General features: G+C 39.3%; 1 protein-coding gene across 1 annotated transcript in view; it reads left to right on the forward strand.

The window, feature by feature from the left end:
• LOC113047767 (plexin-A4-like) overlaps nucleotides 1-26607 on the forward strand; it is a 183497-nt gene that overhangs the window by 19957 nt on the left and 136933 nt on the right. Inside the window, exons 2-3 of the mRNA XM_026209048.1 lie at nucleotides 837-2151; nucleotides 13804-13986. Coding sequence (XP_026064833.1) covers nucleotides 937-2151; nucleotides 13804-13986 — 1398 coding nt within the window. The 5' untranslated portion in view covers nucleotides 837-936. The remainder of the gene's footprint in view (nucleotides 1-836; nucleotides 2152-13803; nucleotides 13987-26607) is intronic.

The following is a 26607-nucleotide window of genomic DNA, read 5'->3' on the forward strand; positions in this document are numbered from 1 at the left end:
TGCGTCTATGCTTTCTGTTTCAATGGCTAATCATTACTGTGGAGTCCTTACCCTTCACTCTGTATAACTTCTTAATGCCCACTTCAACAGCTAGGCAGTGATTTTCACATCTACTTTGAACCTCAGCCAGTTTAGCATACCACTACTAACTAGATCTACAGCTAAAAATACTGTTTATATACAAGACTCTGTTGTGCATTGTTCAGACTTTTAGCATTTGTACTGCTCAACAATAGAGACTACAGAGTCAAATGTTACATATTTTACTTAAGTATAAGCAGACTATTGTTTTTTGTGCCTTGTTTGTTGTGCAGCCATTAGCAATTCCTTCTAATTGGCCCTGTGGTCCAACACTACGAAGACATTGCAGGCATGACTGTGAGCTCAGCCACTCCTTCAGCTGTGTCAGCAGGTGAACTGCATTGGAAAAATGGAAGAAAATTGGCAAAGCATGCAAATTGCATACTGAGAGGAAAGTCAATTAGAGGGCCAGAGGTCCGGCTGTGAGGTGGGGCACAGGCAGAGAAATTGTGCCCATCCTAACTGTTCGCTCCTGGGGCAAATGCATTATCCCATTGAGGATGGCATCCATTCATGCCAACTGTGCGAGCCCCTAGAGTTCCCTTTTCCACCTGTCTTTCTCTTTCTAATTACTCATGTGCTTTTAAAATGGCAGGAAAACTGTCATATGGTTTTAATAATTTGTCTTCCTTTCTCCTTCTCTGAGAATCTTTTGTGGAGGATACAGTGAATTGTGGTATGCAGTTTCATTGCTGTCAAAGCTAATGCTAATATCTTTAATGCTAAAAATGTTTCTGTTCTTTCTGTCTGTGCAGGTACAGAATGTCCCCAACTCCATGAGAAGCCTAAATACTGATACAGAGCACAGGTAACAAGAAGTGGACAGAGACACTTTTCCCGTAAGGCAACAGGGCAATGGCTTTCCACAACAGGAAATGGAACTGTCTCAATTTTTCTTGCTGCATCATTGTCCTGCTGGTTTCCCTCGTGGCTACGAGGCCACAACAGCCTTCAGTGGCATCCAGAGTACATAAGGAATACAGCACATTCCAGGTGGAAAACCCTGAATGGACCTTAAACCATCTTGCGGTGGACCACAGAAATGGGAATGTGTACCTTGGGGCTGTGAACCGCATTTACAAACTCTCACCTGAGTTGGATGTACAGGTGTCACATCAGACCGGTCCAGATGAGGATAACCGGAACTGCTACCCGCCACGTATAGTGCAGCCTTGTAGCGAACCACTCGCGTTAACCAACAACGTCAATAAGATGCTGCTAATGGACTACCGTGAGAACCGGCTGTTAGCTTGCGGGAGCTTGTACCAGGGTATTTGCAAACTCCTTCGTCTAGACGATCTCTTTAAGCTTGGAGAGCCCTTCCATAAAAAAGAGCACTACCTCTCTGGCGTCAATGAGAGTGGCTCCGTTTTTGGGGTCATTGTGTCTTACGGCGACGCTTCACCTGATAAGCTGTTCGTGGCCACAGCTGTCGATGGAAGGCCAGAGTACTTCCCGACGATATCCAGTCGTAAGCTCACTCATAACTCTGAGGAGGATGGGATGTTCGCCTACGTCTTCCATGATGAATTTGTTGCCTCCATGATTAAAATCCCATCGGATACATTCACGGTGGTACCAGACTTTGATATCTATTACATATATGGGTTTAGCAGTGGAAATTTTGTGTATTTTCTCACATTACAACCTGAAATGGGAGGAGGCCCAACTACTGGGTCGTCCGCAGCTGGGCGTGAACAGGTGTACACTTCCAAACTAGTGCGACTTTGCAAGGATGACACTGCGTTTAATTCATACGTTGAGGTTCCTCTTGGCTGTGTTAAGGGTGGGGTTGAGTATCGCCTCTTGCAGGCGGCCTACCTGTCTAAGGCAGGTACCATTCTGGCACGTTCGCTGGGCATAGGACCGGATGATGACATTCTTTATGCTGTGTTCTCTAAAGGACAAAAAAGGAGGCCCAAGGAGTCATCTCAGGAGTCAGCTCTATGCGTGTTCACTCTGAAAAAAATTAATGAAAGAATCAAAGACCGGCTACAGTCATGCTATAAAGGAGAGGGAACTCTGGATCTTGCCTGGCTCAAAGTTAAAGACATCTCATGCAGCAGCGCAGTGAGTACATTCAGCACACCCCTGCTTACCTGCCATTAGCAGAAAAATTCTACTTGTGACAGTAACTATAATAACACTCTATGACTGACGATGATTGATGTGAACACCGCTATTACATTCAGAGCTAGTCATCAAGTTTTTTTTTTTTTTTAAACGAGACCATTCAAGTTTTTACCAAAGCTAGAGCTAATTTTGGTCTGATAAAGGCACATGTATGAGGTAGTGCCCAGCAATACAATACCACTTTTGATCAATTACCACTGACTGTGCTTATAACAAGTCTTTTGACAAGACCGGACAAGGTATCGAAATAAAGTGACATTTTTAATGGTTCCCTGGAAACGGACTGTTTTGAGAGCATAAATCTTGTATTTTAAAGTGTGGATGTTTGGGTTGAATCTCGGGAGAAGTTGTCTTTCCAATTTCAGTCTGAATTGTGATACCAATATTTAAAGAAGGATAATGATATTTTATCTTGCACTAGATCTGACCACTATATCTGTATAATGTTTTTTTGAATATAACTTTTTTTTTTTTTTACCCATTTTTCTACTTTGTATTTCTCTTTAATTAATTCTCACTGCAGTGATTATATAATTGCTTATATTTTGGTTACCAACTTATGGCCGGTTCCAAGTAAAATAACTAATTTGATCCAGTAGTTTTTTCCTCTGTTCCACAAAATAAGGTTAAAATGTTTGTCACTTGTATAAAACATCTCTTCTTAGCTAGAATTCTCAGTGGGGGTTCAGTTTTTCTAGACCCTTTTGATAAAACGCATCCCAGCTGTAAAAATTTGAAACCGCTTTACTCAAAGAATCAAACTATTATTATAATAACACTTTATTAAATTCCAGCTAGGGAGTAAACAAATTATTACCTCACATACCGCTCCGCACCAGACCCAACAAATTCTTGCTCCTTTCAGAAACATCAGTACTGGTTGAATTGAGTCCGGTCAGCTACTACAGCAATAGAATGAGCTGTTCAGGCATTTATAAGAAAGATTCCATGGTAATAACACAAACTATTCCTTTGAAGTACCTTGGAGTATCAGTTAAATGCCATATGAACACGATGGTATATGTCATCATATGATTTTACCATTACTGTTCCATGTACTGCCTCTGTATCTTTTTTAAGTTGGTAAATGAGGTAACATGAGGGTTTCTGCATAAAGGGTGCAATTTTTGTCAAGTTTTTCCTGATGTGGAGAGGATATGTGTGTGAACTGAGGTGGAAGTGAAAATGACACACACACACACACACACACACAAGAATAAATGTGAAACAGACTGTGAGAGATTGCTGTCGTGATAAGTGTACGGCTAGTGAGGAAGGAAGGGAGTTATGTTGAGGAATGGTGCCATTTTTGCATGTGCTGCAGTATGGCCACTGCAGCATAAATTAAAGAGAGAGCGTCACAGTGTGGAGAGAGAGATGGATGGCCTGTGTCTCCTCCTCCGGTAACTATGGCTACTAGCTCCTCATTTAAAATCCAGGCAACTGTTTGATTGGGGAAGAAGAAAAAAAACAAGTGAGCTCAAACACATTATATCTGTGACTGATAAATGCTTTGTTACTGTTTAAATGATCTTCTCCGGGAGCTGTTAGATCTCACACACAAATATAAACACAGAAATGCACAAACACATGAATACACAGGCTTAATAAAGACAACATAAAATTAACATTTCTCCTGTTTACTTTAATAAACATCCATGGTCTGTTATTCTGAAGAACACCATATTTCATCAAAATTGGTGACATACAGTATACTTTTTTTTTTTTTATCTATTGATATTTGATCAAAATCCAATTTATTACAATTTTTATAAAATCTTAAACTTATTTTTTTTGTTGTAAATTTATAATGTGATGTCCAAATTCACTCATGGAATTTATTTTTAATGTCTTTGTTTATTATTAATTTATTTAGACAAAAATGTATAATATTAATATTGACAAATTAAAATGGTTTTGTTAAATGTCATGCCTGATAACCAATAATATCCATATCAGTGTTTTATATTTATAACATATTTATTTGTAATACTTTTTGATATTTATGCAGTTGTGTATTTGTTTTTATAATGCGTAATAGTTATAATATTTATGCTTAAAATGTTCTGACTTGCTCCATATAATGAGCTGTCATGTCTGGAGATTTAACCAAGACTATGGTTGAGGAGCAAAATAACCTTCAATTACATCGTAACAGTTTCCATTTTTTTTGTGATGGATGGATAGAACTGAGCCTCATCCTATATTTACTTGCCACAGAATATTTTGTGCCACCTAAAACCACGGTACATTATGAAAGTTGAATGCATTGTGAATGCTGTTTCATGTTGTCTTTCACAGTGAGCAGACTATATTAGGTATGAAGCAGCTTCCAAACACCCACAGGCAGAAGGAACAAGGGCACGATTGCGCTGACTCACCTATGAATAAAAGGACACGCTCATTGACTGATAAATTCAGACACATGTGTTTCTGTAAAACACCCACAAATATATTTGAAAGTGTCCCAGGGCAAAAAAGAATGACAAATCTTTCAGGTTTTTCTATGACTGAAATTAAATGATCTTGGGCTGTGGAATCTGTGCTCAATGGGACTGTGTTGACAAGATATAAAATAGGGAATGACAGGAGTGAGAAAATGGCACATGAACCTGCTATCTTAGTGGGGGAGATGGATGTTTTGCTAATAACACTCGGATGATTTTACAAGAATTGCAGTTGTTGGTCTCAGATGGGTTTGTGTTTTCAATAATGCATGAAAAACTCACTGCTGCCGAGTTAGAATATTGCTGGAATATTACACGTCATAATTTACTGAGGGCACCGAACGTATACAGGCTTCTCAAGACAAACCCATGAAGCAAGAAAGATAGAAAAATGAAAAAATACCTGGTAGCGACTAGTAGCTTTTTGGCTTTCCTGATATGAAAGTCTAATTAAGTAAGCAGAGAAGCGCAGTGAGATCAAGCAAGCCCTACTTCATGAATGTGAAGATAACATTCTCTCAATATTCAGCCCTCTGCAAACATTATGACATGATAGTAATGCAGGTCCTGTGAAGATATGAAAGTGATGTATATCTTAATATCCTCTCTGTGCCCTCTGCAAACGATAAGGATATTATGCTGTGAAAATCATAGCATAATGTAAGCCTGGCTCATATGAGATATATCTCTAGTTCTGTCCAAAATTCAGGTCTTTACTAGCAGTCATCGTGATGTATCATGTGCAGACTAATGACACAGAAGAAAAGCTTTTATTTTAGATGTATATCAAAAATAATATAGATAAAATATATGAACTATGATGTAATGTTGCTGAGACCCAACAATAAAAATATTTGTCATGAATTCCATAACTATTTGAATGCTTTAATGGCGTTTCATGTGTTTTATAACATAAATGTACTAGAGGGATGTCTGTGATGTGATGCATCGGATGTTTAAGATGAGCATGTCAAGTTTACACAAAACTGTAAAACACATCCTGAAGGCACCTTTGTTCTGTAGCACTGTCTGTATGTCTTAAACTTAAGATTTGTCCTCCACAAGCAGCTTTTTCCGTCTCTCTTTTTTTATTTAAATTGATGGCTTGTCACATTACCATAGTTTTACTCTAGAAATAACTAGTAGCTAAGGTTACCATGGTAAATTTGTGTGTGTATGTGTCAGAAATTTGCAGAGGCAGCAGCAGTACTCTGTACTCTGCCAGCTCTTTCTAGCTCTCTGTTGCTCTCTTCTCTCATGGTGTGTGTTTTCCCAATTAATAAACCGACGTGCAGCCCTACTTCTCATTAGGGCAGTCCGACTGCATGAAGGGGCACTGTTAATGTCAAACATGACACGTACACAGACACACACTCACAAAAGAAAGGGTGTGCATTTCACCATGTGAGACAGAGTAGCCATCTTCATCAGTTCATTAAAACAGACTTAGACATCATCTTTTTAGATGGCGATAATGAAGTCATCTCTCACGCACATACACAGAGGTGTGCATGTCACACACAGTGGTCATTCTGTCACCCTCGTTAAGAAGAGACTGTGCTCCTTTGAAATATGTTCCATTACATGTGATATGAGCTCTTAATTATGTTCCATGCCCATATGGTGCCTCCTTTGCCCCCCCCCCCATTTTTCTACTTATTTACGTAATATTTATTATTATTATTATTAATATATATATATATATATATATATATATATATATATATATATATATATATATATATATATATATATATAACATGAGAATATAAACCCCACCCCAACGGTTGAAAAAAAAGATATAATTTGCCCAATACATTTGCATTCCTGAGATTTGAAGACAGGCCCATGTTCTCTTAATCCCAAATCCAGGGTTCGATAAGTCACACTCACAGCTTTACTCCCACAGGGTTACAACTGACAGCTGTGTGCTGCTATTTAAAGATCAGACACACCAAAGGGGAATCTGAATGCAGAGGCAGAGATCTGTAGCTCAAGACTAGCTCAAGACTATTGTAGCTTTGGTTCCCTTTACATGTGCCTTTTGGGCAGAGACAGATAAGTGTTTAAACCTGGACAACAAAAAAGGCATTTTAATGTATTTTTTATTTTGTTTTTTTAAATGTATGGGTTGATTGTTATTATTTATTTATTTTATTTTTTTGACTGGAACATCATTGACTGCCATGTTTTATTTCTAACAAAAACAAGTTAATTATTCCATTTGTTATATCAAGGGCAAATATTTTAACTATTATTTACAAGGAAATTAATTCATATTCATATTGTGTCCCATTTTGGATGGCACGTCATGTCGAAAAGGTTGCAGACCCCTGCTTTAGATCATTCTTTGTTGACCTCTGACTTGATGAAAAATCTATTCTGCCAGCGCCCTGTGTTCCATTTGTCAGAAAAAGAAATGGTGTGAAAATGAGTCTGGCACAGTAAATTCACCCTTCTTGTCTCCTAGAGTGGTGTATTGAAGCAACCAAGGGTGACACACAGTGATAGGAATATATTTATATATTTTTTGTTAATTTATGTGTTTTTTTTTCTCAACCTCAGCTTGCTGATGGAGACATTGCGATCAGAGAGATAAGAACATTTTAAATTAAAATTGGTCTCATTATTTTTAATAATCATCTAAATTATAAGTAATTAAAATCCGTATATAGGCTGTTCCCTTACAGCTGTCAGTGTCTCTGCATGCTCATTACATATTGTTGCCAAATAATTAGCGCTTTTCACCCTCCTAGACAGATCTTTTTTTTTATATCATACTATCGAAATGGCTGTCAGTTCTCATTAGTTTTTAACTGCTATACATACTTATTTTTTTCCATTAAAGGTGCACTTTGTTATTACTGTGTTGATCTTGCAGTTTTTTTGGGACTTATACTGACATGCAGTGTTATGCAAAAGCAAATGTTTTCAGATAATGCTGCCATTCTAAAAATGTACTGTTCACAATCTGCATGATAGAGAATTTTGCATAAGGGATAAACCTTTTCCTTTGCAGATTTCACATTATGTTAAAATTTTATGCAAATTCACTCCGGTGGCCAACAGCAAGCTGCTTGGTTTTTGCTTTAATTTTTTTTTCATGTGTGAAACGTAGGTAAAAATAATGAGTGCACCTGTAAATTCGACAACATGCTAGTTTATCAGTCTGAAATAGTTTTTTCCTCCTGAGAGCTTTTTATTTTTCATGAACATGGCTTCAGTTCCTCGCCAAGTTCCTCTCTTGTGATGCTTTCTGTGAGAACCACTTTATTGGATGGTGTGACATGGTTTTAATCAGTCACTTGCACTGTGTAGTGCATTTCCATTCATTAAAGTCGATCTCCAGGTTTATTGGCCCCAGTAATTACATCTCCCATTGGAAGTACTGCAGCAAAGGTCATAATCCATCATAAAATCATTATCTCCCAATCAGACTAAACTCACTTTACACGTAGGTGTGAAAAGGTTATGTGCTCCAGAACTTGCTTCAGAACAGAGCAGTATGCTAATTTTGCCATCTTTTCTTCATTCATTGGAGCCATTCTAAACTTTATGTAGTTCTACACATGCATGTAAAGCCATCTTGACATATGGGAATGTGTACACATGCACAGCTACAAACACTTTCAAGTGGCGAGCTGGATTGCCTTAGTGTTGCTTCTGAAGGTTGGGATCTCGGAAAACACTATGTGCAACGTAAACCTGCCTTCAGCATGCATAAATGCATGAATTTTTCATATCCATACAACACATGACCTAAAAAAATGGCTTAAGAGCACACCAATGCAAACACAACCTCTTTCTTCGTAAGTGCTAACATTTCAAATTCAAAGGGTTTCATTGATCCACAAAGATTGATGTATGCAGTGACATCATTGACTGCTGCTGAATTGAGCTTCTTTTTTTTTTTTTTTTGTCAATTGAGCATTTACAGTACCCCCAGTAGGTCTTGCAGAAGATTTTTTAATATCACAACTCGCCTGCTTTTTAGATATCATCACAGATCTGTGAAAATCCTGTCCTGTGGCTGCATTTAGATGTTGGACTCAACTGTATGTACGCTAACATAGTGGTATAAGACAGGATTTCGGGGTTTGATTTTTGTATCTTTTAACTCTCATTTTGATGTCTTTTGACAATTTCTTTGAAGCTTGCAGATTCAGTTGGGAGTAGTGATAGTGCCCAGAAAAGGCCGATGTTTGATCAAATAATACAGACAAAGTGCTTTCAAATGGAGGTCTTTTCTATGGAAGCGGAAGCTTGCAGAATCTCTTTTGTACTGAAAGGGTTTACAGTCATTAAGTCATTAGGTGTCATTACTTGCAGATAGTTATGCGATATTCATCACTCATATCTTTTCATGTTTTTCAGTTCTCTGGGAAAGTCAGCACTGGGTAGAGGCCACAGCAGGATAGAAACAGAGATAATGAGGCCTTTAATTCAAAAGAGCGGTGTGGAAAAAGGATGGCATGGGAGTGTAGGGATGGGTGATAACAGTGTAATCAGACTTGAGCCGTTAAAATGTTAGAATTGACTGAAATAAACAGACATTTTGGGACATGTCAAAACATCTCGAGGGCCCAGCCCAAAAAACACCTCAGAGTCTGATTTTTTTTTTTTTTTTATCAAGTACCAAAGCAATAAATACATATTTAGTGGTAGTGCTTTAGCTGTTAGTCCATTTTTATGATTAAAAATAAGAAAAATAAATAAAATTATCAACTTTGTTTTGGCTCCTCTCTCATCTCACATCTGCATTTTTAATAAAAGATTCTAATGTACAGTATGAAAATGGATATTCATTTTGTGATTTGCTAAAGATTACGTTGAACTTTTTTTAAAATTAAAACTGTTTTTAGGAGAAATGAGCATGCAAAAATGTATTATCCCATATATACTGCTAAACAAAAAAATCTATATGCTGTATTAAGCAATACATCATATTATAATATTTAAAAAAAACCTGAACAAGCTATTCATGGTCTTACTAGAAAGTTACAGGCAGGTGAGCTAAACTCTGAAACAAAGTAGACCTTGAAGACCAGAGCTGGCCACCCCTGTGTTTTAAACATAAGCCATGTTGGACCAAATAAACCCGAAATCAGCCTAATTATAAAACCGATTAGTGAAGTAGTTGACCGGCAACCCAACAAATAGTGGAATTTGAAAATATGAAGTTTGGTGCATCCCTAATAGAGTGCCATTATGCTCTTCTCCTGAATGGTTCATCTCTGTAGACAGTCAGCATGATTGTCTATCAGTCATTCAACCCTGATAGAAACCATTAAGTCAGAGCGAGTGGAGAATGCTCCCAATCAAACGCGTAAGGGACAAACCAAAAAACAATCTCTTAAATGCCGCAGGATTGTACAAGCACATGGATTGGCGTGCTCCGAGCTGATTGAGTGTTGATATAATTACGTCGAACATAGAGCTGAGATTTGTGGGAAATAATGTCTTTGTTGCTAACAACAATCCCTGCGTGAGATGTTACTTGAGCATGAAAAGGAAAGACTCTGAAAGGGTAATTATATGACTGTGCAGAATTAGCTCTTGAAGAGCCGATTCATCATCTGAATGATGTACACTCGCAGCACTGATCAGGGTTTAATTGCATAAACTGTGCATTTTAATCAAACTGTGATCTGTTAATACCGCATTAAAAAGTTTTGCGCCTTCTCAGACAGGCATACAAAAGGTGTTTTGAACTAAAAAGTGTGTAGTTCGTGCCCCAGAGTTCCTTTTACTTCTTGTGCCAGATGCTCTTCAAGGTTAGTCTTCTATGTGCTCCTACTGGACAAAAAGACTTGGGGAAAAAAAAACTCCTTGGATTTCACTTGTTGTCTTACTATCCATGGACACACAGAGATGCTGGCACAAGGAAAGAGAGCTGCCTTTGTGTTGCAGGACGTAGCCAGGCAGCGAGCTGTCCGAATGACCGGACTCTGCTTCCCCGTTCTCTGGAACCAGTTCAAATGAAAAGACGGCGCCTGCGCTTATCCAGAAGCTTTTAGTTGTGTTCGACAAATCACCCCCCACCGCCCCACCCCCCGTACACCTTCAGAAGTGCAGCGTGAAATTGGCAATAATGCGTCAGCTTGTTCGTCTGCTATGTGCTGTGCATTTATGAAAGCATAAAAGGCGGAAAAAACGGAGAGTGCAAAGAAGTAGAGGAGGGTGGCAGGGATAGCGCCCTCTCTCGTGCATGGGGCGTTGAGAGATGTTATTTATGTCGGGAGGAAATGTCATGTTTATGTGGCTAGGTAATGAAAACGTGTCTGCTTTCTGAAAGGTTGACAGACAGGAAGCCTATTTCATTAGATTGCAACACATAGGGTCTGATTGGCATGTTGTTCACCTTGCCAGAAATATCGTGGCATATGCCAATGAGAAGACGTCGAAACACATGCTCCCTTCCCCCAATCTGTGTCACAGGCATATGCGCCCTGCCACGCGAAGGCCTGGGCTTTCTGATAAAATATCCACAGTGCCAAAAGGCATTAGTCTGTGTCACAACTGTGACTGTCATTGTGTTTATTCTTAGCACAGTTTTCTTTTTCAGTCTTAACCTCAAAGGTGGCAAGTCTTTGTAGCTGTTGCTACCACAGTGCTGCGCAGGGGCTTTACACATTTTGACCCGTGTAAGCAGGATGAAGGGTGCTGGAGGCTGTGATTGCGGTCGGTGTTATTTTTATTTGCATGTGTAAGCAGGTGTGCACATAGAAGCAGGTTGCTGCTGCCTCAACATCCCGCAATGATTCATGGCCCTCAATATGGACAAGAGACATCTGCAGAAAGACTAACACTGCAGAAAACAGATCTTTCTTGTGGCTGCGGCTTTCTAACAAGAGCCGTGCACTAGAAATGAGCACCATTACTCTGGGCTGGCATTGGCGAGCCGAGCAGAACGCAGACTTTGGCTGACAGTAGAACATTTCTAAAGGTCAGACAACTGCGGAGAGCGAGGGGAAAAATATATATACAATGCTGAACATTTCCCTGTTCTCTCCCCCTCTCCACTCTCTCCTTCATTTCTTTATTTATTCTTCATTTCGACTTGTATTGAGTGAACTGAGAATTGAGTGCGGTGCTCGCTATCGATTTGGACGATTGCTCATAAACCGCCATTTTAGAGAGACAGCCCCTGTCTTCCATTTGCTTAATGAAGGGTCTTGTATCTTCTGACCACTGGCAAATAGACATTTTCTATATTGCATGTAAAGACCCATCCGGTCACTTGATTGATCGTGTCTCTCAGTGGTTTGTCCAATCTGCTGCTCCGCCACAGTTCTGTCCCTTGGCCTTCATTGGATTTTCAAACAACATTAGCTGGGAGCCATTATTATTAAGATAAATGCCACTTCAGATATAACTGAACTCCCATCAAGGGAGTATGTACATTATATCAGTACATGCACAAAGAGTCTGTGAGTGATAATGTACATCCAGCTGCTTCCTCTTACAACCTGGGAATCTCTCAGGATTGCCCTTTGCCTACTTCATCACTGGGGACTGTGCTGTGGGTTGATGCCTGAGGGCAAAGCACAGCTCAAGCTGTCTTGTATTTTATGATCCAGTTGAGAGTATATGCCATTAAAATCTGAAATATTAATGCTTGTAAAGCGGCTTGAGACACCTGTTAGGCTGCTTAATAATGGACAGTTATGGCTCACGCTTTCAGAATGAAATTAGACCTTTTAAAGTGCCTGACATCATCATGTATGTCAAACTACTATAGATGACACACAAACACTGGAGGTTTTCAAAGTATCTTTTTTTCCTCTCCCCCTAGTGTTTCTCCCCTAGCAGATATTTTGCCTATTATGCCATATATGAAATTTATGTGTACTGCTGATAAATTTTTTCTGACAATTTACAGAATAAAAGAACATTTAATATTTTTACTTGGTCTTGCATGATGAATTATGCATAATCTGTGTAAGGTCTGTCTTTTAAAAAATTTTCCCCCTTAATTTTTCATAATGCGTTGCTGATTTTTCAATTCGTTATTGTTAGTGAAGCATTAGAAGGAATGTGTGTTCAAGTACAAAATTATTATCGAAGGGTTGTGGGTTCTAGTCTCGGGCCGGAAGGAATTGTGGGTGGGGGGAGTGCATGAACAGCTCTCTCTCCACCTTCAATACCACGACTTAAGTGCCCTTGAGCAAGGCATTGAACCCCCAACTGCTCCCCGGGCGCCGCAGCATAAATGGCTGCCCACTGCTCCGGGTGTGTGCTCACAGTGTGTGTGTGTGTTCACTGCTCTGTGTGTGTGCATTTCGGATGGGTTAAATGCAGAGCACAAATTCTGAGTATGGGTCACCATACTTGGCTGAATGTCACTTCACTTATTATTTTATTCTGAAAGATAAAGATTTGAAATGAATCGATAATATTAATTTAAAAAATCTGTTTAAATTAACATTCAAACTTTTTTCTGAGCTGGCCTTATCAGAGCCTGAGGAGACACTCGTGAATGAATTAAAGTATGCTGTGAGCGTATCATATTTGGCAGCGCTTGAGAAGTGTTATGGTTTCATGCCCTCAATGAGTCAAAGCCCTGGGCATCATTAATCATGCTTTCGAATTTGTTTGACATTTTATCCTGAGGTCTGTGCAGCTGTTTCAATGGATGCTGTTGTTTCCAAAGCTCTTGTAGCAGACTGAAATATGGAAGCATTACCAAATTATTATTTCTTTATCAGAAGCTGTAAATCACTCCGTTCTGGCTGACACTGGCAACTTTCCCACTGCCGCACTGCATCACCTGAAATGCCATATTTAAAAGATGTTTTTTAAGATGCTTCTCCACCTGAAATGATAAATGCACTTGGTCTTAAATCAGATAAACCTCACAACCCCATTTTAGATATGACTGGCTGGAATAGTGACAATGACGTATTTGCTGTGAAAATGCCTTGCAAATTGTCTGGTAATGTTGTGTCGTATCATAATCTAGTCAAAAGGAAACAGCTTTGTTCATAACAGTTGTAACAATTTCCATATCCTTGCTAATCTTCATCACATTTCTTTAAACTAGAAATGACTCAACTTGTCATTTTATAACCAGTTAGTTGACTAGTGTTAGATCTACTCTGCTCTAGATGAATTAAACCTTATGTATCGTTCTCTTTTCTAGCTCCTCACCATCGATGACAACTTCTGTGGTCTGGATATGAACGCCCCACTCGGCGTCTCAGAGATGGTGCGCGGAATTCCACTCTTCTCTGAATCCAATGACAAAATGACATCAGTTATCGCCTACGTGTACAAGAACCACTCTCTGGCTTTTGTGGGGACCAAAGGGGGTCGTCTGAAAAAGGTAGGACACATGTTCCTCTTGCAGGAGAGTGAGAAACCACCGAGTTGACTGATTAAAGGATTGCATAGTTGCTGTGCATTTCTAAAAAGCCTCAGAGGTCTATCAAGTCTTGTGTAGTAATTGCTGACATTGGGCATTTTATGACAACTGAGATGATCTGAGCGTGTTCAACTCTGTCAGAACGTTAGATCCAGAGAGTTTTGCATCGTGGTCTTGCTCTGAAATGTTCTGCCGTTGTGTCTGACGCATGTAGAGTGGAACGGTTGGTAAGCGACGTAGGCAGAGAGGGCCATGGGAATCCCTGCACAGGCAGAGTCTGTCGGGGGTAATTGGATGATGCGGTGCAGGGGCTTTCAGCCCGGTACCCTCTTCTCTGACTGTGCCTCAGAGGAGCCGTGTCTGAGACGAATCCAAGGGCCAGCCAGACACTGCACAGAGCAGAAAATAACATTAAAACAGAGAGAGGGAAAGAGAGAGAGAGAGAGAGAGAATGTCAGCGAGGGAGGGAAAGACGGACAGAGAGGGAGAGAGAGAATGAGAGTATCATATTTCTCTTTTTCTCAAGTGCTAAACCTACAGGGTGTTGATGTTACAGACAGGCAAATCTTTGCCAAAAGGCAGGATTCCAATTTGACGCATTCTTGTTATTGTGGTGGTGCGTTTTGTAGTTGGTTCTGGCTGTGGATGAAAATCCATGGCATAACATATAAGTCCTCTCCCAAAAAAAGAAGAAGATGAAAGGAGAGGAGCCATTTCGCCTATGTAAACATTTTTCTGGAACTTTGCAGCCTGTTCACACCAATAAAGATAACTTTAGAAATAGCTAGATTAGTGCCCACACCAATTCACATTAATGTTCCATTTATTATGAGTCTCATAATTCTCATAGTTAGAATGATTATTAAAACTTTATAGTTGTCTTTATAGTTATCGTCCTTGTTGTGAATGGGCCTTTAGCCACCTAATTAGATATGCCTCTTTTTGAAACTCCATTAAAAATATTCTATGGAGACTAATGCAACTGGAGATGGGGCCATAAGGTTGTTTTCTGAGGGCAGTTAAAAAAAAATCCTTGAGACTATAATTGATGAAATGACAGACAGCAAATTGAGGATATGAACAGAAGTGTGTAGCCAAACGAATCTCCAGGGAACAGACAGGCAACACAGTGACGTTCTCTTTCAGGCAGATGGACAAACATAGCCATGCACACACACACAGAAACCTTTTAGTTGCCATTTCGGTGATTGTAGATCTCTGCTGGAAAACAGCAGATGATGTCATGGTTGCCTTTTAGACAAAACAAGAAAGTAGTTTGCACTGGCAGTCATTAATCAATGAAAATTAGTTTATTACCGTTCCTTTTGCATGGTAATTTATAGTCCGCCAGCACGTCACACTCAGTAAATTGTTTACTAGTTGAAGACGAGCTCATCAAGAAAAGTAAATATCATCCGGAGCAACTCTAATCGTTTATGAGATAGCCGTATGGGAACTTTGTGGAAAAAAGACTCCATAAAATCAAAATGAGAGTTTTGATTTTGGCATTTACATGTTAATGAACTCCAAAATGTTGACTTAACCCATTAAGCAATTTATACATTTACCGTCTTTTTATTCTGGGAAATTGGAGCAAGGCAGATCACTTTTCCTTCACTGGATTTTTGTCCAGTCCCAAGAACCTTTCATTCCCTAAAACCTGCAACTGACTAGCAAGTAGCAAATTAAGCTTATTGGCTATTGAAAAAGGAATTTTCAAGGAAGTTTAGATTGGAAATACATCAGCATATGCTTAGAAAAGTAAAACTGCTCATCATGTGCCTTCATCGGGGTCTTTAAGTGGCTTGTTTCAATAGTACAGCTCAATGAAAAATAAAACCAAAAACATTAGATAATGTAGACCTGGTGAGACTTCATGTTGGAGAACAACTACACAAAAAGTTCTGTGATGTCTCTCTGTGATGTTTGTGTGTGTTGTTGTGATTGTTGATTGTTTTCATTTAATGCAGTATTTTCTGAATGTAAATGTTGGTATTAGGATTACTTATGTCGAACATGACAGCAGAATCCCCACCTGGTATTTATTTTACATTTGTATGGGATAATCCAAAGCTTACAGCATTCAGCATGGCCATGGTTCTCCAACTATAGTTAGCGTTCTCTGTGTGATTGACTCCAAGAGGAGGTGCAATGGCAGAATATTCTGTGTATCACTGCATTAAAAGACAGAGCTGTAGCCAAACCCCAGAGAGAAGCAGTAAACAACTTTTAAACCCTCCAGAGAATATCACACAGACACATTTTTGTCAGCATTAAAATCACAGAACTGAAAACAAGAAAAGCTGCATTTGCTGCAGCAGTTGTTCAGCACCCCTGGCACTGCAGCGGACCCCCAGACCAGATGGGGTTTTGGGACTTTGGAACCTCTTTGTCCCCTCTTGCTCTCTTGTTCTTTATTCATCCCCCAATCTATCCATCCATCCACCCACCTATGTCTATTACCCTCTCCCATATGTCTCTCTCTCTCTTTTTAATGATTGCCGTTTCCCAATTGTTAATAACTTGCAGGACTTCAGTCAGTAACATGGCCACCACATTTGATTTTATACGTTGGCTTAAAGCTCTCCAATCCCTTTAGTTCTTCTCATTGGCATCTACATTATCCTTTCAAAAAACCCTCATGATGCCTTTGAGTCTTTACGTATAATAAATAGGACATATGGCAGAGGCCTCAATCCTCTCCTTTGGCCGGTAGCTAAGTCAAAAAGGGTGAAATTAAACCTATTAATTGCGGTCAGCGCATCCGTGTCGAGCCAGCGGTGATGTTTACAGGCTTCTAATCCTTTTGCCTGAAGCATTTGCGGCAGCCCGCTTCTCAGGCGTAGTACACGCAGACCAGGAGGGCCGGATAAGCTCCCCCGCTGAGGTGATAATGCATCCAGTAGGCCTACTCGCCGCTGACAGAACCTCAGCCACTCACTCAATACAATGAGCAGCTAACCTTGAACAGACCTGGCACAGGAAGTCTGGCTGACAGCGCCCTGTGTGAAGGACTGAGGGGAAAGTGTCTGCTTGTGTGTAGATGGGTCGAAGTGTGTGCGTTATCTGATGAGGTTCTGTGCATTTAGCCATGAGGTGTGCACTGAAGTGAATTCTTCGGCCCACTGAGGAGATGCACAGTTCAAAGGGCGTGATTCAGACACTGTAAAATTGTTCAGGCAGTGAAGAAGGGTTGTTTCAGGATGACGGCTCAGATTGCCGGTTGTCGAAGGTGATGGCTGGTGGAAAAGGCTTCAATTTGTCTGTGAATGGTAGATGGTGGTGGGGAAAAGGTCACATTATCCTATAGACAAGACTCTTGTATGCTCCCCTTCTGCTTATTCTCCCCGTGCTTCTGTTTTATTGATTTATGCATGCAAGTGAACGGACAATTTTTTAGACATGCCGTTCTACAAATGTTCAAAACTGACAGACATCTAAAAATATTACATTTTAATAAATGAATGGATGAAGAGTTAAAAATAATCACAATTACAGTAATAATTAATTAATTATTATAAATATATAAAATAGGTAATCAATTGTTAAATATAAAATTGTTTGTTGTTGGGTGACTAGTATACTGGTTGACCACTGTGCCCCATCCTTATTTTGTGTGCCCAAAACTGGTGGGTTGGTTAGCAGTTGTGCATGTGTGTGTTTGATTGGATGCTCACCACGGATGCAGATTATTGAAATGATGTGAGAGAGCTGGAGTCACTGGAGCAAAGGATTAAGTGTTGAAACTTAATGATGAAATATGCTGCAGGACAGCGTGCTTTAGATGCTGGGGAAACTGTGTGTGTGTGTGTCTGAGTGCATATGTGAATGTTGAGTGTGTTGAGTGTGTGCGTGTCCTTGTATACAACAGTTTCTTCGCTGTCTCTGCAGCTGCTTATGCCAAACCCCAGAGGAAAATACTGTGGTTTGGAATCGGGCCTTTCTGCAGAGAAAGCGAGCAGCCCTATAGAGAAACACCCAGTGTGAAAGTACACAACTCATTTGTAAGAGACACTTCAATATTTGTGTGCCCTGAATATGTCTGATGACAGCAAAACTTAGACTTCTTCCCATGCTTATGAATCTATAAGGAAGGTTGCTATGGCATCCAGCTCTCTCTCGCTTGCTCTGTGTTGTGGAATGTTGCAATAGCTTCACTTACTGGAGAGAAAAGAACCATTTCCTCTCACGCGACAACAACCTAATCTAGTGATTGAATGCTATTCACATCTATCAGACTGCCTGAGATCAGACAACAGACTTCTAGTATTGGACCAACTTATCACATTCACGCCATCATAAGAAAGTAATATCTTAATATTTCGGGGTGCCTGGTAAATTTAGGATTGCTGTTATTTTCAAGAAATGTAAAAAATGTAGTATATCTCAAAATAGTTGTCTTTTGTTTAACTGAGGCTGCCGTGGTTTGAGTGTCCGCACCATAACATGTTGGTACAGCCCCTCCTGTCTGTCGCTCTCGCTCTCATATGAACGTTTTAGTTTTAATGACTTGTTTGTGCAGATTTTGAGGCAAGTTTAGCTGCAGTTGGTCTGTTCTGACTTCTGAGGCAGAGCTGGAACCCTTTGCTGTGGTTGTTTTGTGGGTAAAGCCTACATATGGCAAATGAGAAGTGCGGCGCAATAATGACCTGGGAGTGGTCAGAGATCCAGACCGCTGACAACATGCTGGCCTGTTAGTGTGTCTGGGGTCAGATACTCACACAACAGCCTCTACTGCTAGGCTTGTTATTCACCTAAAGCCTCAGAAAAGAAAGGAACGAAGTGACCTCCAGAAAAAACCTTTTTAAAGCTGCCATGACATCGTAGTGTCAAGTCTAATGATCTTGAACAAACTCAAGTGAGCTTTGGAGATAACCAAACGAGTATTTAATCACTGCAGCGCTCATTTCTTTGTATAAATTTAATTGAAAAGTGATATTTACAAACTAAATTGCTCTTAACCATTCTTTAGAAAGCTCAAAAGCATTTATTAGACATATATATATATATATATATATATATATATATATATATATATATATATATATATATATATGTCTAATAAATGCTTTTGAGCTTTCTAAAGAATGGTTAAGAGCAATTTAGTTTGTAAATATCACTTTTCAATTAAATTTATACAAAGAAATGAGGCCTATAGGCCTAGTAACCACAAAATGTATTTACAGTACTGTTATTTTTAATCAATTTATTGCATTTGCGTATACAGTATATAAAACTTCTGAAAGCATCAAATGCCATCTCACTCTTGCAATGCATTGGCTAAGCATTCACATCCATGTTTGTGTACCTGTGTAGAATCTGATCCTGGCAAAAGAATGGCTATTAGACCTTTATCAGTGAGCGAGAGAAAGAGAGAAGGAGGGAAGTAGGTCTGAACTACAGTTTGAACACATGGGGTCTAAAATAGCCATGACATGTCATGCATTTGATATGCGTCTATTTATAGTGGAGCTCTGTTTTGTCTACCTCTCCTCCGTGTCCTCTATAATTGATAAAGCATTTTTGCAGCTCATTGGGGTGACAGTGCACATGGCTTCTTCTGTTACATCACTGATTACACACAGCGTAGATGGATCATGGCACTTGTAGTCATTGTGTTATTCATTATGGGCTTGTCCGCTGGTTTTCTGTCTTGTAAGTACAAATAAATCATGCTCAAGTGTTTTCTTGTTGGAAATTTTGAGTGCAAAAAAATTTAATTTTCTCTGTTTTAAATTCAGCATACATCATCCACAGTTCCACATTTGTGTAATACTTGGATATTTTCTGAAAGGAAGTGAGAAATCTAAGCTGACAGAGACACCAAAAATATGAGAGAGCGAGTGAGGGAAAGAGAATATTCCTGAGTATGCTCATTCAGGGTTATTCATCCTAAGGTGAAGCGAATGCCAGAGCGCTGTAATCATACTAAAGTAATTGAGTATACGGGCTCCGATCTAACATTCAGTGCCAGTTAAAGATATGCAGGGCTTAGATTACCATGTCTATTTTAGCCGGGCTGCATAGTATCTGTGGAAGAGCTTATTTTTTGCATTTGTGTGTGAATTTTGCATTGTGGGGTGTGTGGATGTGGCAGTGTTAAAGGGATAGTTCACCAATACTAGTTCACTCGCTCTCAAGTTGTTTTGAACCTGTATGAGTTCATTTTGTTGAACAGAAAAAGAAGATATTTTGAAGAACCGAACAGTTGACAGCAGCCATTAACTTCAATAGTATGGGAAAACTAAAAAATATGGAAGTCAATGGCTACCATCACGTGTTTGTTTAACAATTTTTTTGAAAAATCTAACTCATACAGGTTTGTAACAACTTGACTGAGTAAATGATGACGGAACTTTCCTTTTTTGGTTGAACTATCCCTTTAAGGATGTTGCACTGAAATTATACAGTGGCTTATTTATAGGTTTATTTTGACATGTTTGATTATTGCCTTTTCCACTATTGCATGCTACAATATTCTTGTTGGAAATGCAGTGCTATTTCAGAGATGGCTGACTGTCGTGCTACTAAAAATTGAATTAATAGGACCACTGCCTTTATTGCAATACTACCCAATGCTGGAATATGGGTGTACTCATCTGGGTGTTTTTTATTCACACTCTCTCAAATCAGTCCTCCAAACACCACATTTTCTTTCTCTCCTCCCAACAGAATAAGCATGTCTGGGTCCACCCTCTGAAAGTCCAGAAGCCTCTAGTATTTTATTAAAAGTCCTATTGAAGCATTATGAACCAGACCTCTCCTTATAAACAGCTGTAACCAGACCATTAAGAGTGCCATAAAACCACCCAAATGCCCTAAAGGAGAGGGCCGCCTTCAAACGGCAGTTTCGGATACCAGAACTCTCTGAACTAATGAACAAATGTCTGCTAGAACCATCTCTCTTTCTTAATAACCTATGAACTCTTCCAGAGAATCAAACTGTCATGAAACCATCAGAAGCAGTTGTGTGACATTTTTTTTTTTACTGCAAAATCTGTAGATATGTTCTAAATTAAATAATGTATGTGAAATAGTATGCATTATGCATCAATTTCTTTCATGCAATATTTTGCACTTGTAATCTAACTGTGCAAAAATGACCTGAAATTAGATTAACTCATCCTTTACTTAGCTTCATATCGTTCCCAACGTATGAATAATATTTTAAAGGATGAATGGTTTTTGCCACAGTTTTTCAGTCCGAAACAACATTTGATCCATTGACTTACTTTCTGAGACATTTGTCAAAATTTCCTTTATTTACATAAAAAAACAAGATGAAATAAGTTCCATATTCTTTTGGGTGAACTATCCCTCTAAGGAGTTAATAATTATGAATGATTTTACATAAAGATCATTCGTCATGTTGGAAATGGATGATTAGGTTTAGTGCGTTGCCTAAGCAACTGCAAGCCATAAATCATCAGTGGAAGAGTAATTTCCTATAAATCACCACCATAATCACTCCTGCCGGTCACGTTAGCCAGTTGCATAAGGACTACATCCTGTCCAAACAAGCTTAGAACCTCAATATCTTTAGTCTTGTTTGTACTCAGTAATGTCTTGTAATGTGTTAAGTGTGTTAATCTGTGAGCAGGCTACCATACCAAGCTCAAAAGATACTACTGTTCAGTTTAATCAATTTGGTTTGATCTGATCCATGCGCAGGAGATGTTCAATTAACTGTGTGTGTGAGTGACAGAGTTTTCAACATGTTCTTAAACCTGTGGAAGCAGTAAGTGTGTAAGATGTTGAGGGAGTGATTAGAATCAGACATGCTGAGGCACCTATCCTTTCAGACAGATAGGAACTCCTTGATTCTACATTAATTACTCTGTGTAACAGACTGTGAACGTTCTCTTTCAAACGTTTAATTAAAACCAAAGCTGATCTTTAATTAAATAGTGTGGCGAAAGGTTATTCATATTCATTCGGCAACTCCAAACTTCCATTGTTTTAATTGGACTTCAAAACATCTTGGTGTGCGAGGATGGAGGTTGAGATTGTTTCAGGGATGTAGTTGAAAGCAGAACCAGCATGAAGTGTTTGAGTAGAGGGGTTTAAATGTGTTAAAATCTTTCCACTAGTTTTTTATTCATCATTTAAACGTGCAAATAAAATCCCCAATAGGCTGCACAAGGATCTGGTTTTTACACAAGCACAATTCATTGCTTTGTCCCCCGAGTTTATGCTATTTTGAACATTCAACTTTCCAGTTACGTAACTCTGAATATGCAAGGCCTCCTTTGTTCAGCTGATTTGTGTTCCTTGAAACTGTAATGCATAAATTATGACCGTCATTGAACTTGTTATGTTAGCATTGCGACAGAGAAATATCTGGTGTCCTGCTTAACCACAGAGCCAGCTCTTTATCTTTTCCTTTGTTCCTTCATCTTCATTTCTTTTTCCTTTCTCTCTGTACCTCCTCCTCACTTTCTCTGATTTATGAGCCTTGCTCTCCATGTGTCACTGTAACAGTAGAGGACATATTGCAGGTGAGCTTACATTAGCCAATCACAGCGCTCCCTCCAGTCTCAAGAGGTCACCGGTGCGACTCTCAACTATAGAAGCAGGAAAATGAGCTTCCTCACAACTGGGTCACTCATTTTGTTCCCTTGACAATACAAGGCAGGAACAACCTAGAAAAGGTGCACAGCAGGTGTGTGTCTGCTGTTATAGAACTCATTTTTTTTCCCGCTTTTTGTCACGGTTTTTAGGATAAATATAATTTGCATATGAAAACGGTTACACTGGAATTTCTTTACAAGTGCTATAACAGGAAGATGTACAAAATGATGCAGAAATTAGGACTCTCACCACTCATTTCCTTCCTTCCCTCCTTTTCCCCATCCCTTCTTCCCCTGCCGAAAGAACCATCGACCAAACCTTAATAAGTGGATTTTTATCTTGGCTACACCGTCTCTCCCAGAGGATTATGGGGCTTTTCACTACGCTCATGGAATGGTAATTACAGATCTTTGAGAGAAACACTTTTCTCTTCTAGCAGATGAGGGATACATGAGATGGGCTGCTCATTAGAGTATGTGCCCTATGTTTGACTTGCACATAAATTCATCATGCTGTGTCCATTGTGTTTGCTTAAAGTGTGTGTTGTTTGCAACTTTCCTTAGGGCATACAGAATTAGGAACTTATCATATAATCCATTGTACATGCTTAATGGGAATTTCCATTATTTGTACCCTAACCTCTAAACATGGGATCGCTGTTGTTAATAGAGCCCTGGGCAGTCAATCTGACAGAAGAAATGTTCATGCTCTCTGAGATACTGTATTTGTCTGTATAATTCACCAGGTTGAAGAGTTAATGAACGGTCACATTTGTGAAATTTCTTGGAAGAATGGTTCATTATTGATTATTTATTATATGCAGCTTTCTATTGCTATACGTGGTACATTTGTATTTGTATGATCTTGAATCTGCAAAATCTGTGAGGGGAAATCTTTCACACTGACATGGATTCCTGTTGAAATAAGCAAAATTTTGCCAGCATAAGTTCACTGAACAATGATAAATGTGACCACACTTTTGGAAAGATCATTGCAGTCTCTTTCCAGTGTTCACATCTTACTAGAGCTCAGATCTTCATGTGTTCAGCCATAATAGCCAATGATAGATCTGGGTTATCATGTTCTATGCAGTTGGATGTGCCCTTTTCAGTAAAAGACAACAGAAAGGAACTTTTGAGAGAATATTTTTTGTTGTGTTTTAATCAATGGCTTACAGCCAGTCATGGATCACATAAAATGTGTTTTTGGCTAGCTGGCCATCAGTAAATTTTGGCTTAACTAACTACTTTTCTGAATGACTAGTAAAAATGAATAGTAAGTCCTTTTGTTTATTCCTATAGAAATAAATCTTAATATCGAACAAGACACGGAGGCATGGTTCTGCACTTTCACTTTTAATTTACCCCCCCAAAATACAAGACATCATGGGAAGTGAAGTTTCAAGGGCGATCAGATTAGAATATTTGACGTCTTTGAGTGTTTTTATGCTGTTAATAAAAGAAACTGCTGACAGTCAGTTTGTGTCCTAGTTTGGACAGATAATCGAGCAAACCTTGTCACTGAAAATGACATGATGAAAAATCCGTCATAAATGTTTAGCATTTTATAAAGATTGTGTGTGTTAGCTGAGCAAAAGCACCAGAGAAGGACCAGGGCGATTCTATTGGATTTGTCTTTAATTGGTTTCTGTTATTTCATTATAGCTGTTTAGTCTCAGCTGTTCGCCTAGCAAACCAACCGTTCGTTTACCGTATACTTGTTCCTCAGTGGGCTATACCTCATGCTGACTTGTTGCAAGGCCTCATCTGTTTTATATGGTAGGCTCTTAACACAAACATGCGTTTCACTCCGTCACATCATCACATCAAGTCCTTCTGTTTACACCGTTAAGGGAAGAGAATTGATGTAATCTTCTGCTGCAGAAGGTCTAATGGACCATATATGGCCTTCATGCGTTCCCCCAAAGAGTCTTGCAGATTCTTGTAGCATGGCAGAGCTTGTACTTCTATACTCTCAATCTTTCCCACCTTTTGTAAACCTCTTTTAGCGCTTCATTATTACCTTGATTTCTACATCACATAATCATTATTGCTATGTTTATGGTTACTACAGTCCTATTGTTGGTTAACATATGGAACACAGTCAGATCTCTTGGGTTGATTAAGCAATAACCAAAAGGTTTAAGGAGCGAAGCTAAGCGGAAGAGGGAACTCTCTTTTCTACATATAGTCTCTGTAGCATGTGGTAAATAGAAAAAGCCCCATAGCGTGACATGGCAAAAAAAAAAAAAAGTCAGAGTTCTTCACTCAAAGTGACCTCCTGCCTATACGCTAACCTTGACCTGTTTCTTCATTGCACTTTAAAGCTATTATCAGGTTTAAATAATCCTCTACCCAACTGGCATCTGTTGAAATGTAGCTGGAGTGCTCATATCACTTAGCACTTAACAGCGTTTAGGATTGCTTTATTGGCTCTGGACTGTGCTCCTGTTGTATCATTAATTAATCTCATTCTCTTTTCTGCATGGCCCAGATCAGAAGACTCATGGCCATTCTTTTTTCATTGTTTCAGCAAAGTGCACTAGACGGCAGACCCTACTTGTTGACCCCCAATTTCCCTTCGCCCCTCGGACTTGCACTAACACTCTTCTTATCAGGGGAGGACATGCATAATTGATTCAGGAATGAGGAGTGAAATTACGATGATCCAAGCAAAACGCCCGACTCAGACCGGCATGGCTATTTTGGGTTTACCAGGCCGGAAACTGTCACACTATGGGTATCTAACAGCTCACTTAACCTTAGGATTGTTTTAGGCTACTTGCCCCCTGGGCCTTCTACAGATTAGAAAAATACTTAAGCAAAAACAAAACCTGAATTTTTTGGTAAATTACCTCAATCAGCTTCAGGTTTGTTCAACAACTGCCAATTTGCTCTTAATCTTCTCATTGGAGCCATCTGTTTGAAATGAAGAGGTCTTGTTACAGTCATTGGTTTGATTCAGACACATGGTTTTGTACTATATTTTCTCCCTGTCTTTTGATATAACAGCATTACACTTGTATTGTGCGTGGCAGAAACCCAATACGGGCTGGAAAGCAGTGAAGCGCTGGTGTTTTTATGAAACGCTATCCATTGTTTCGGCAGCTGAAGTATCTGTTTCCACACCTTCTATGGGCCACAATCGATGAGGCCGATCCATTTCTGTGGAGTTTGGTGTGCAGTGTTTTCCCATGGCCATGGGTTAATGAATGGCTATTTTGCAGAGAGAGGGACTCTCTCTTGTCTCTCATTTCTGATCTGATTGCTGGTCATCTTTGTCTTTCTCTCTCAGCTGATAGGCCATTCTCAATACACACAGCCTCTCTCTCGGATGTCAGGAGCTTTCTGTTGTTCAGTGTTCTTGAACATTTAAATGTGCCAAAGAGAACACAAAACAAGCAGAGGTTAATTTATTTTACTTAATTTTATATATAATTTTTTAATTATGTGTTGTTTTTGTGTTTGATTTATGTTTGTATTTTTATGTTTTGTTTTTAATTGTTGAACACATTTATTATTATTAATGAATGATGGAATCTGCAACGTTTCAGATTTAGTATGCTATAACCCTGAGATGCTGCATTGCACTGTTGTGTTATCACTGTCTACAATTACGTTATGTGAACAGGTATACTTTATGTAGCAAAGTCATATTATTTTATGTGGATTGATGCATTAAAACCCTCAGATCTGTCCTCAGACTATACCACCATTAGCCTGTGTACTGCATGCGAGCTTGGCTTTTAGCTATATTAGAAACAACCATTTGTTTAGCCCAGGGGAGTCCAGAGTTACAGTCTCCTGTCTGCGCTCTGTCATAACACTTGAGCTGTTCTCACCTCATTTCTGAACGAGCTGCTGATTTATAGGCATAGAGGTGAACTGTGCAGCACGTCATATTGTTAGAGAGAGGACATTTATATATCGCTAGCACTCGCTCTTGCTCTCTCACCTGTCCAACAGTATTGATTATGCTCTCCTTTTGAGCTCCTGTAGAGGTGATAGTGTG

This window comes from Carassius auratus, chromosome 29 (assembly GCF_003368295.1).
Source record: "Carassius auratus strain Wakin chromosome 29, ASM336829v1, whole genome shotgun sequence".
NCBI lineage: Eukaryota > Metazoa > Chordata > Actinopteri > Cypriniformes > Cyprinidae > Carassius > Carassius auratus.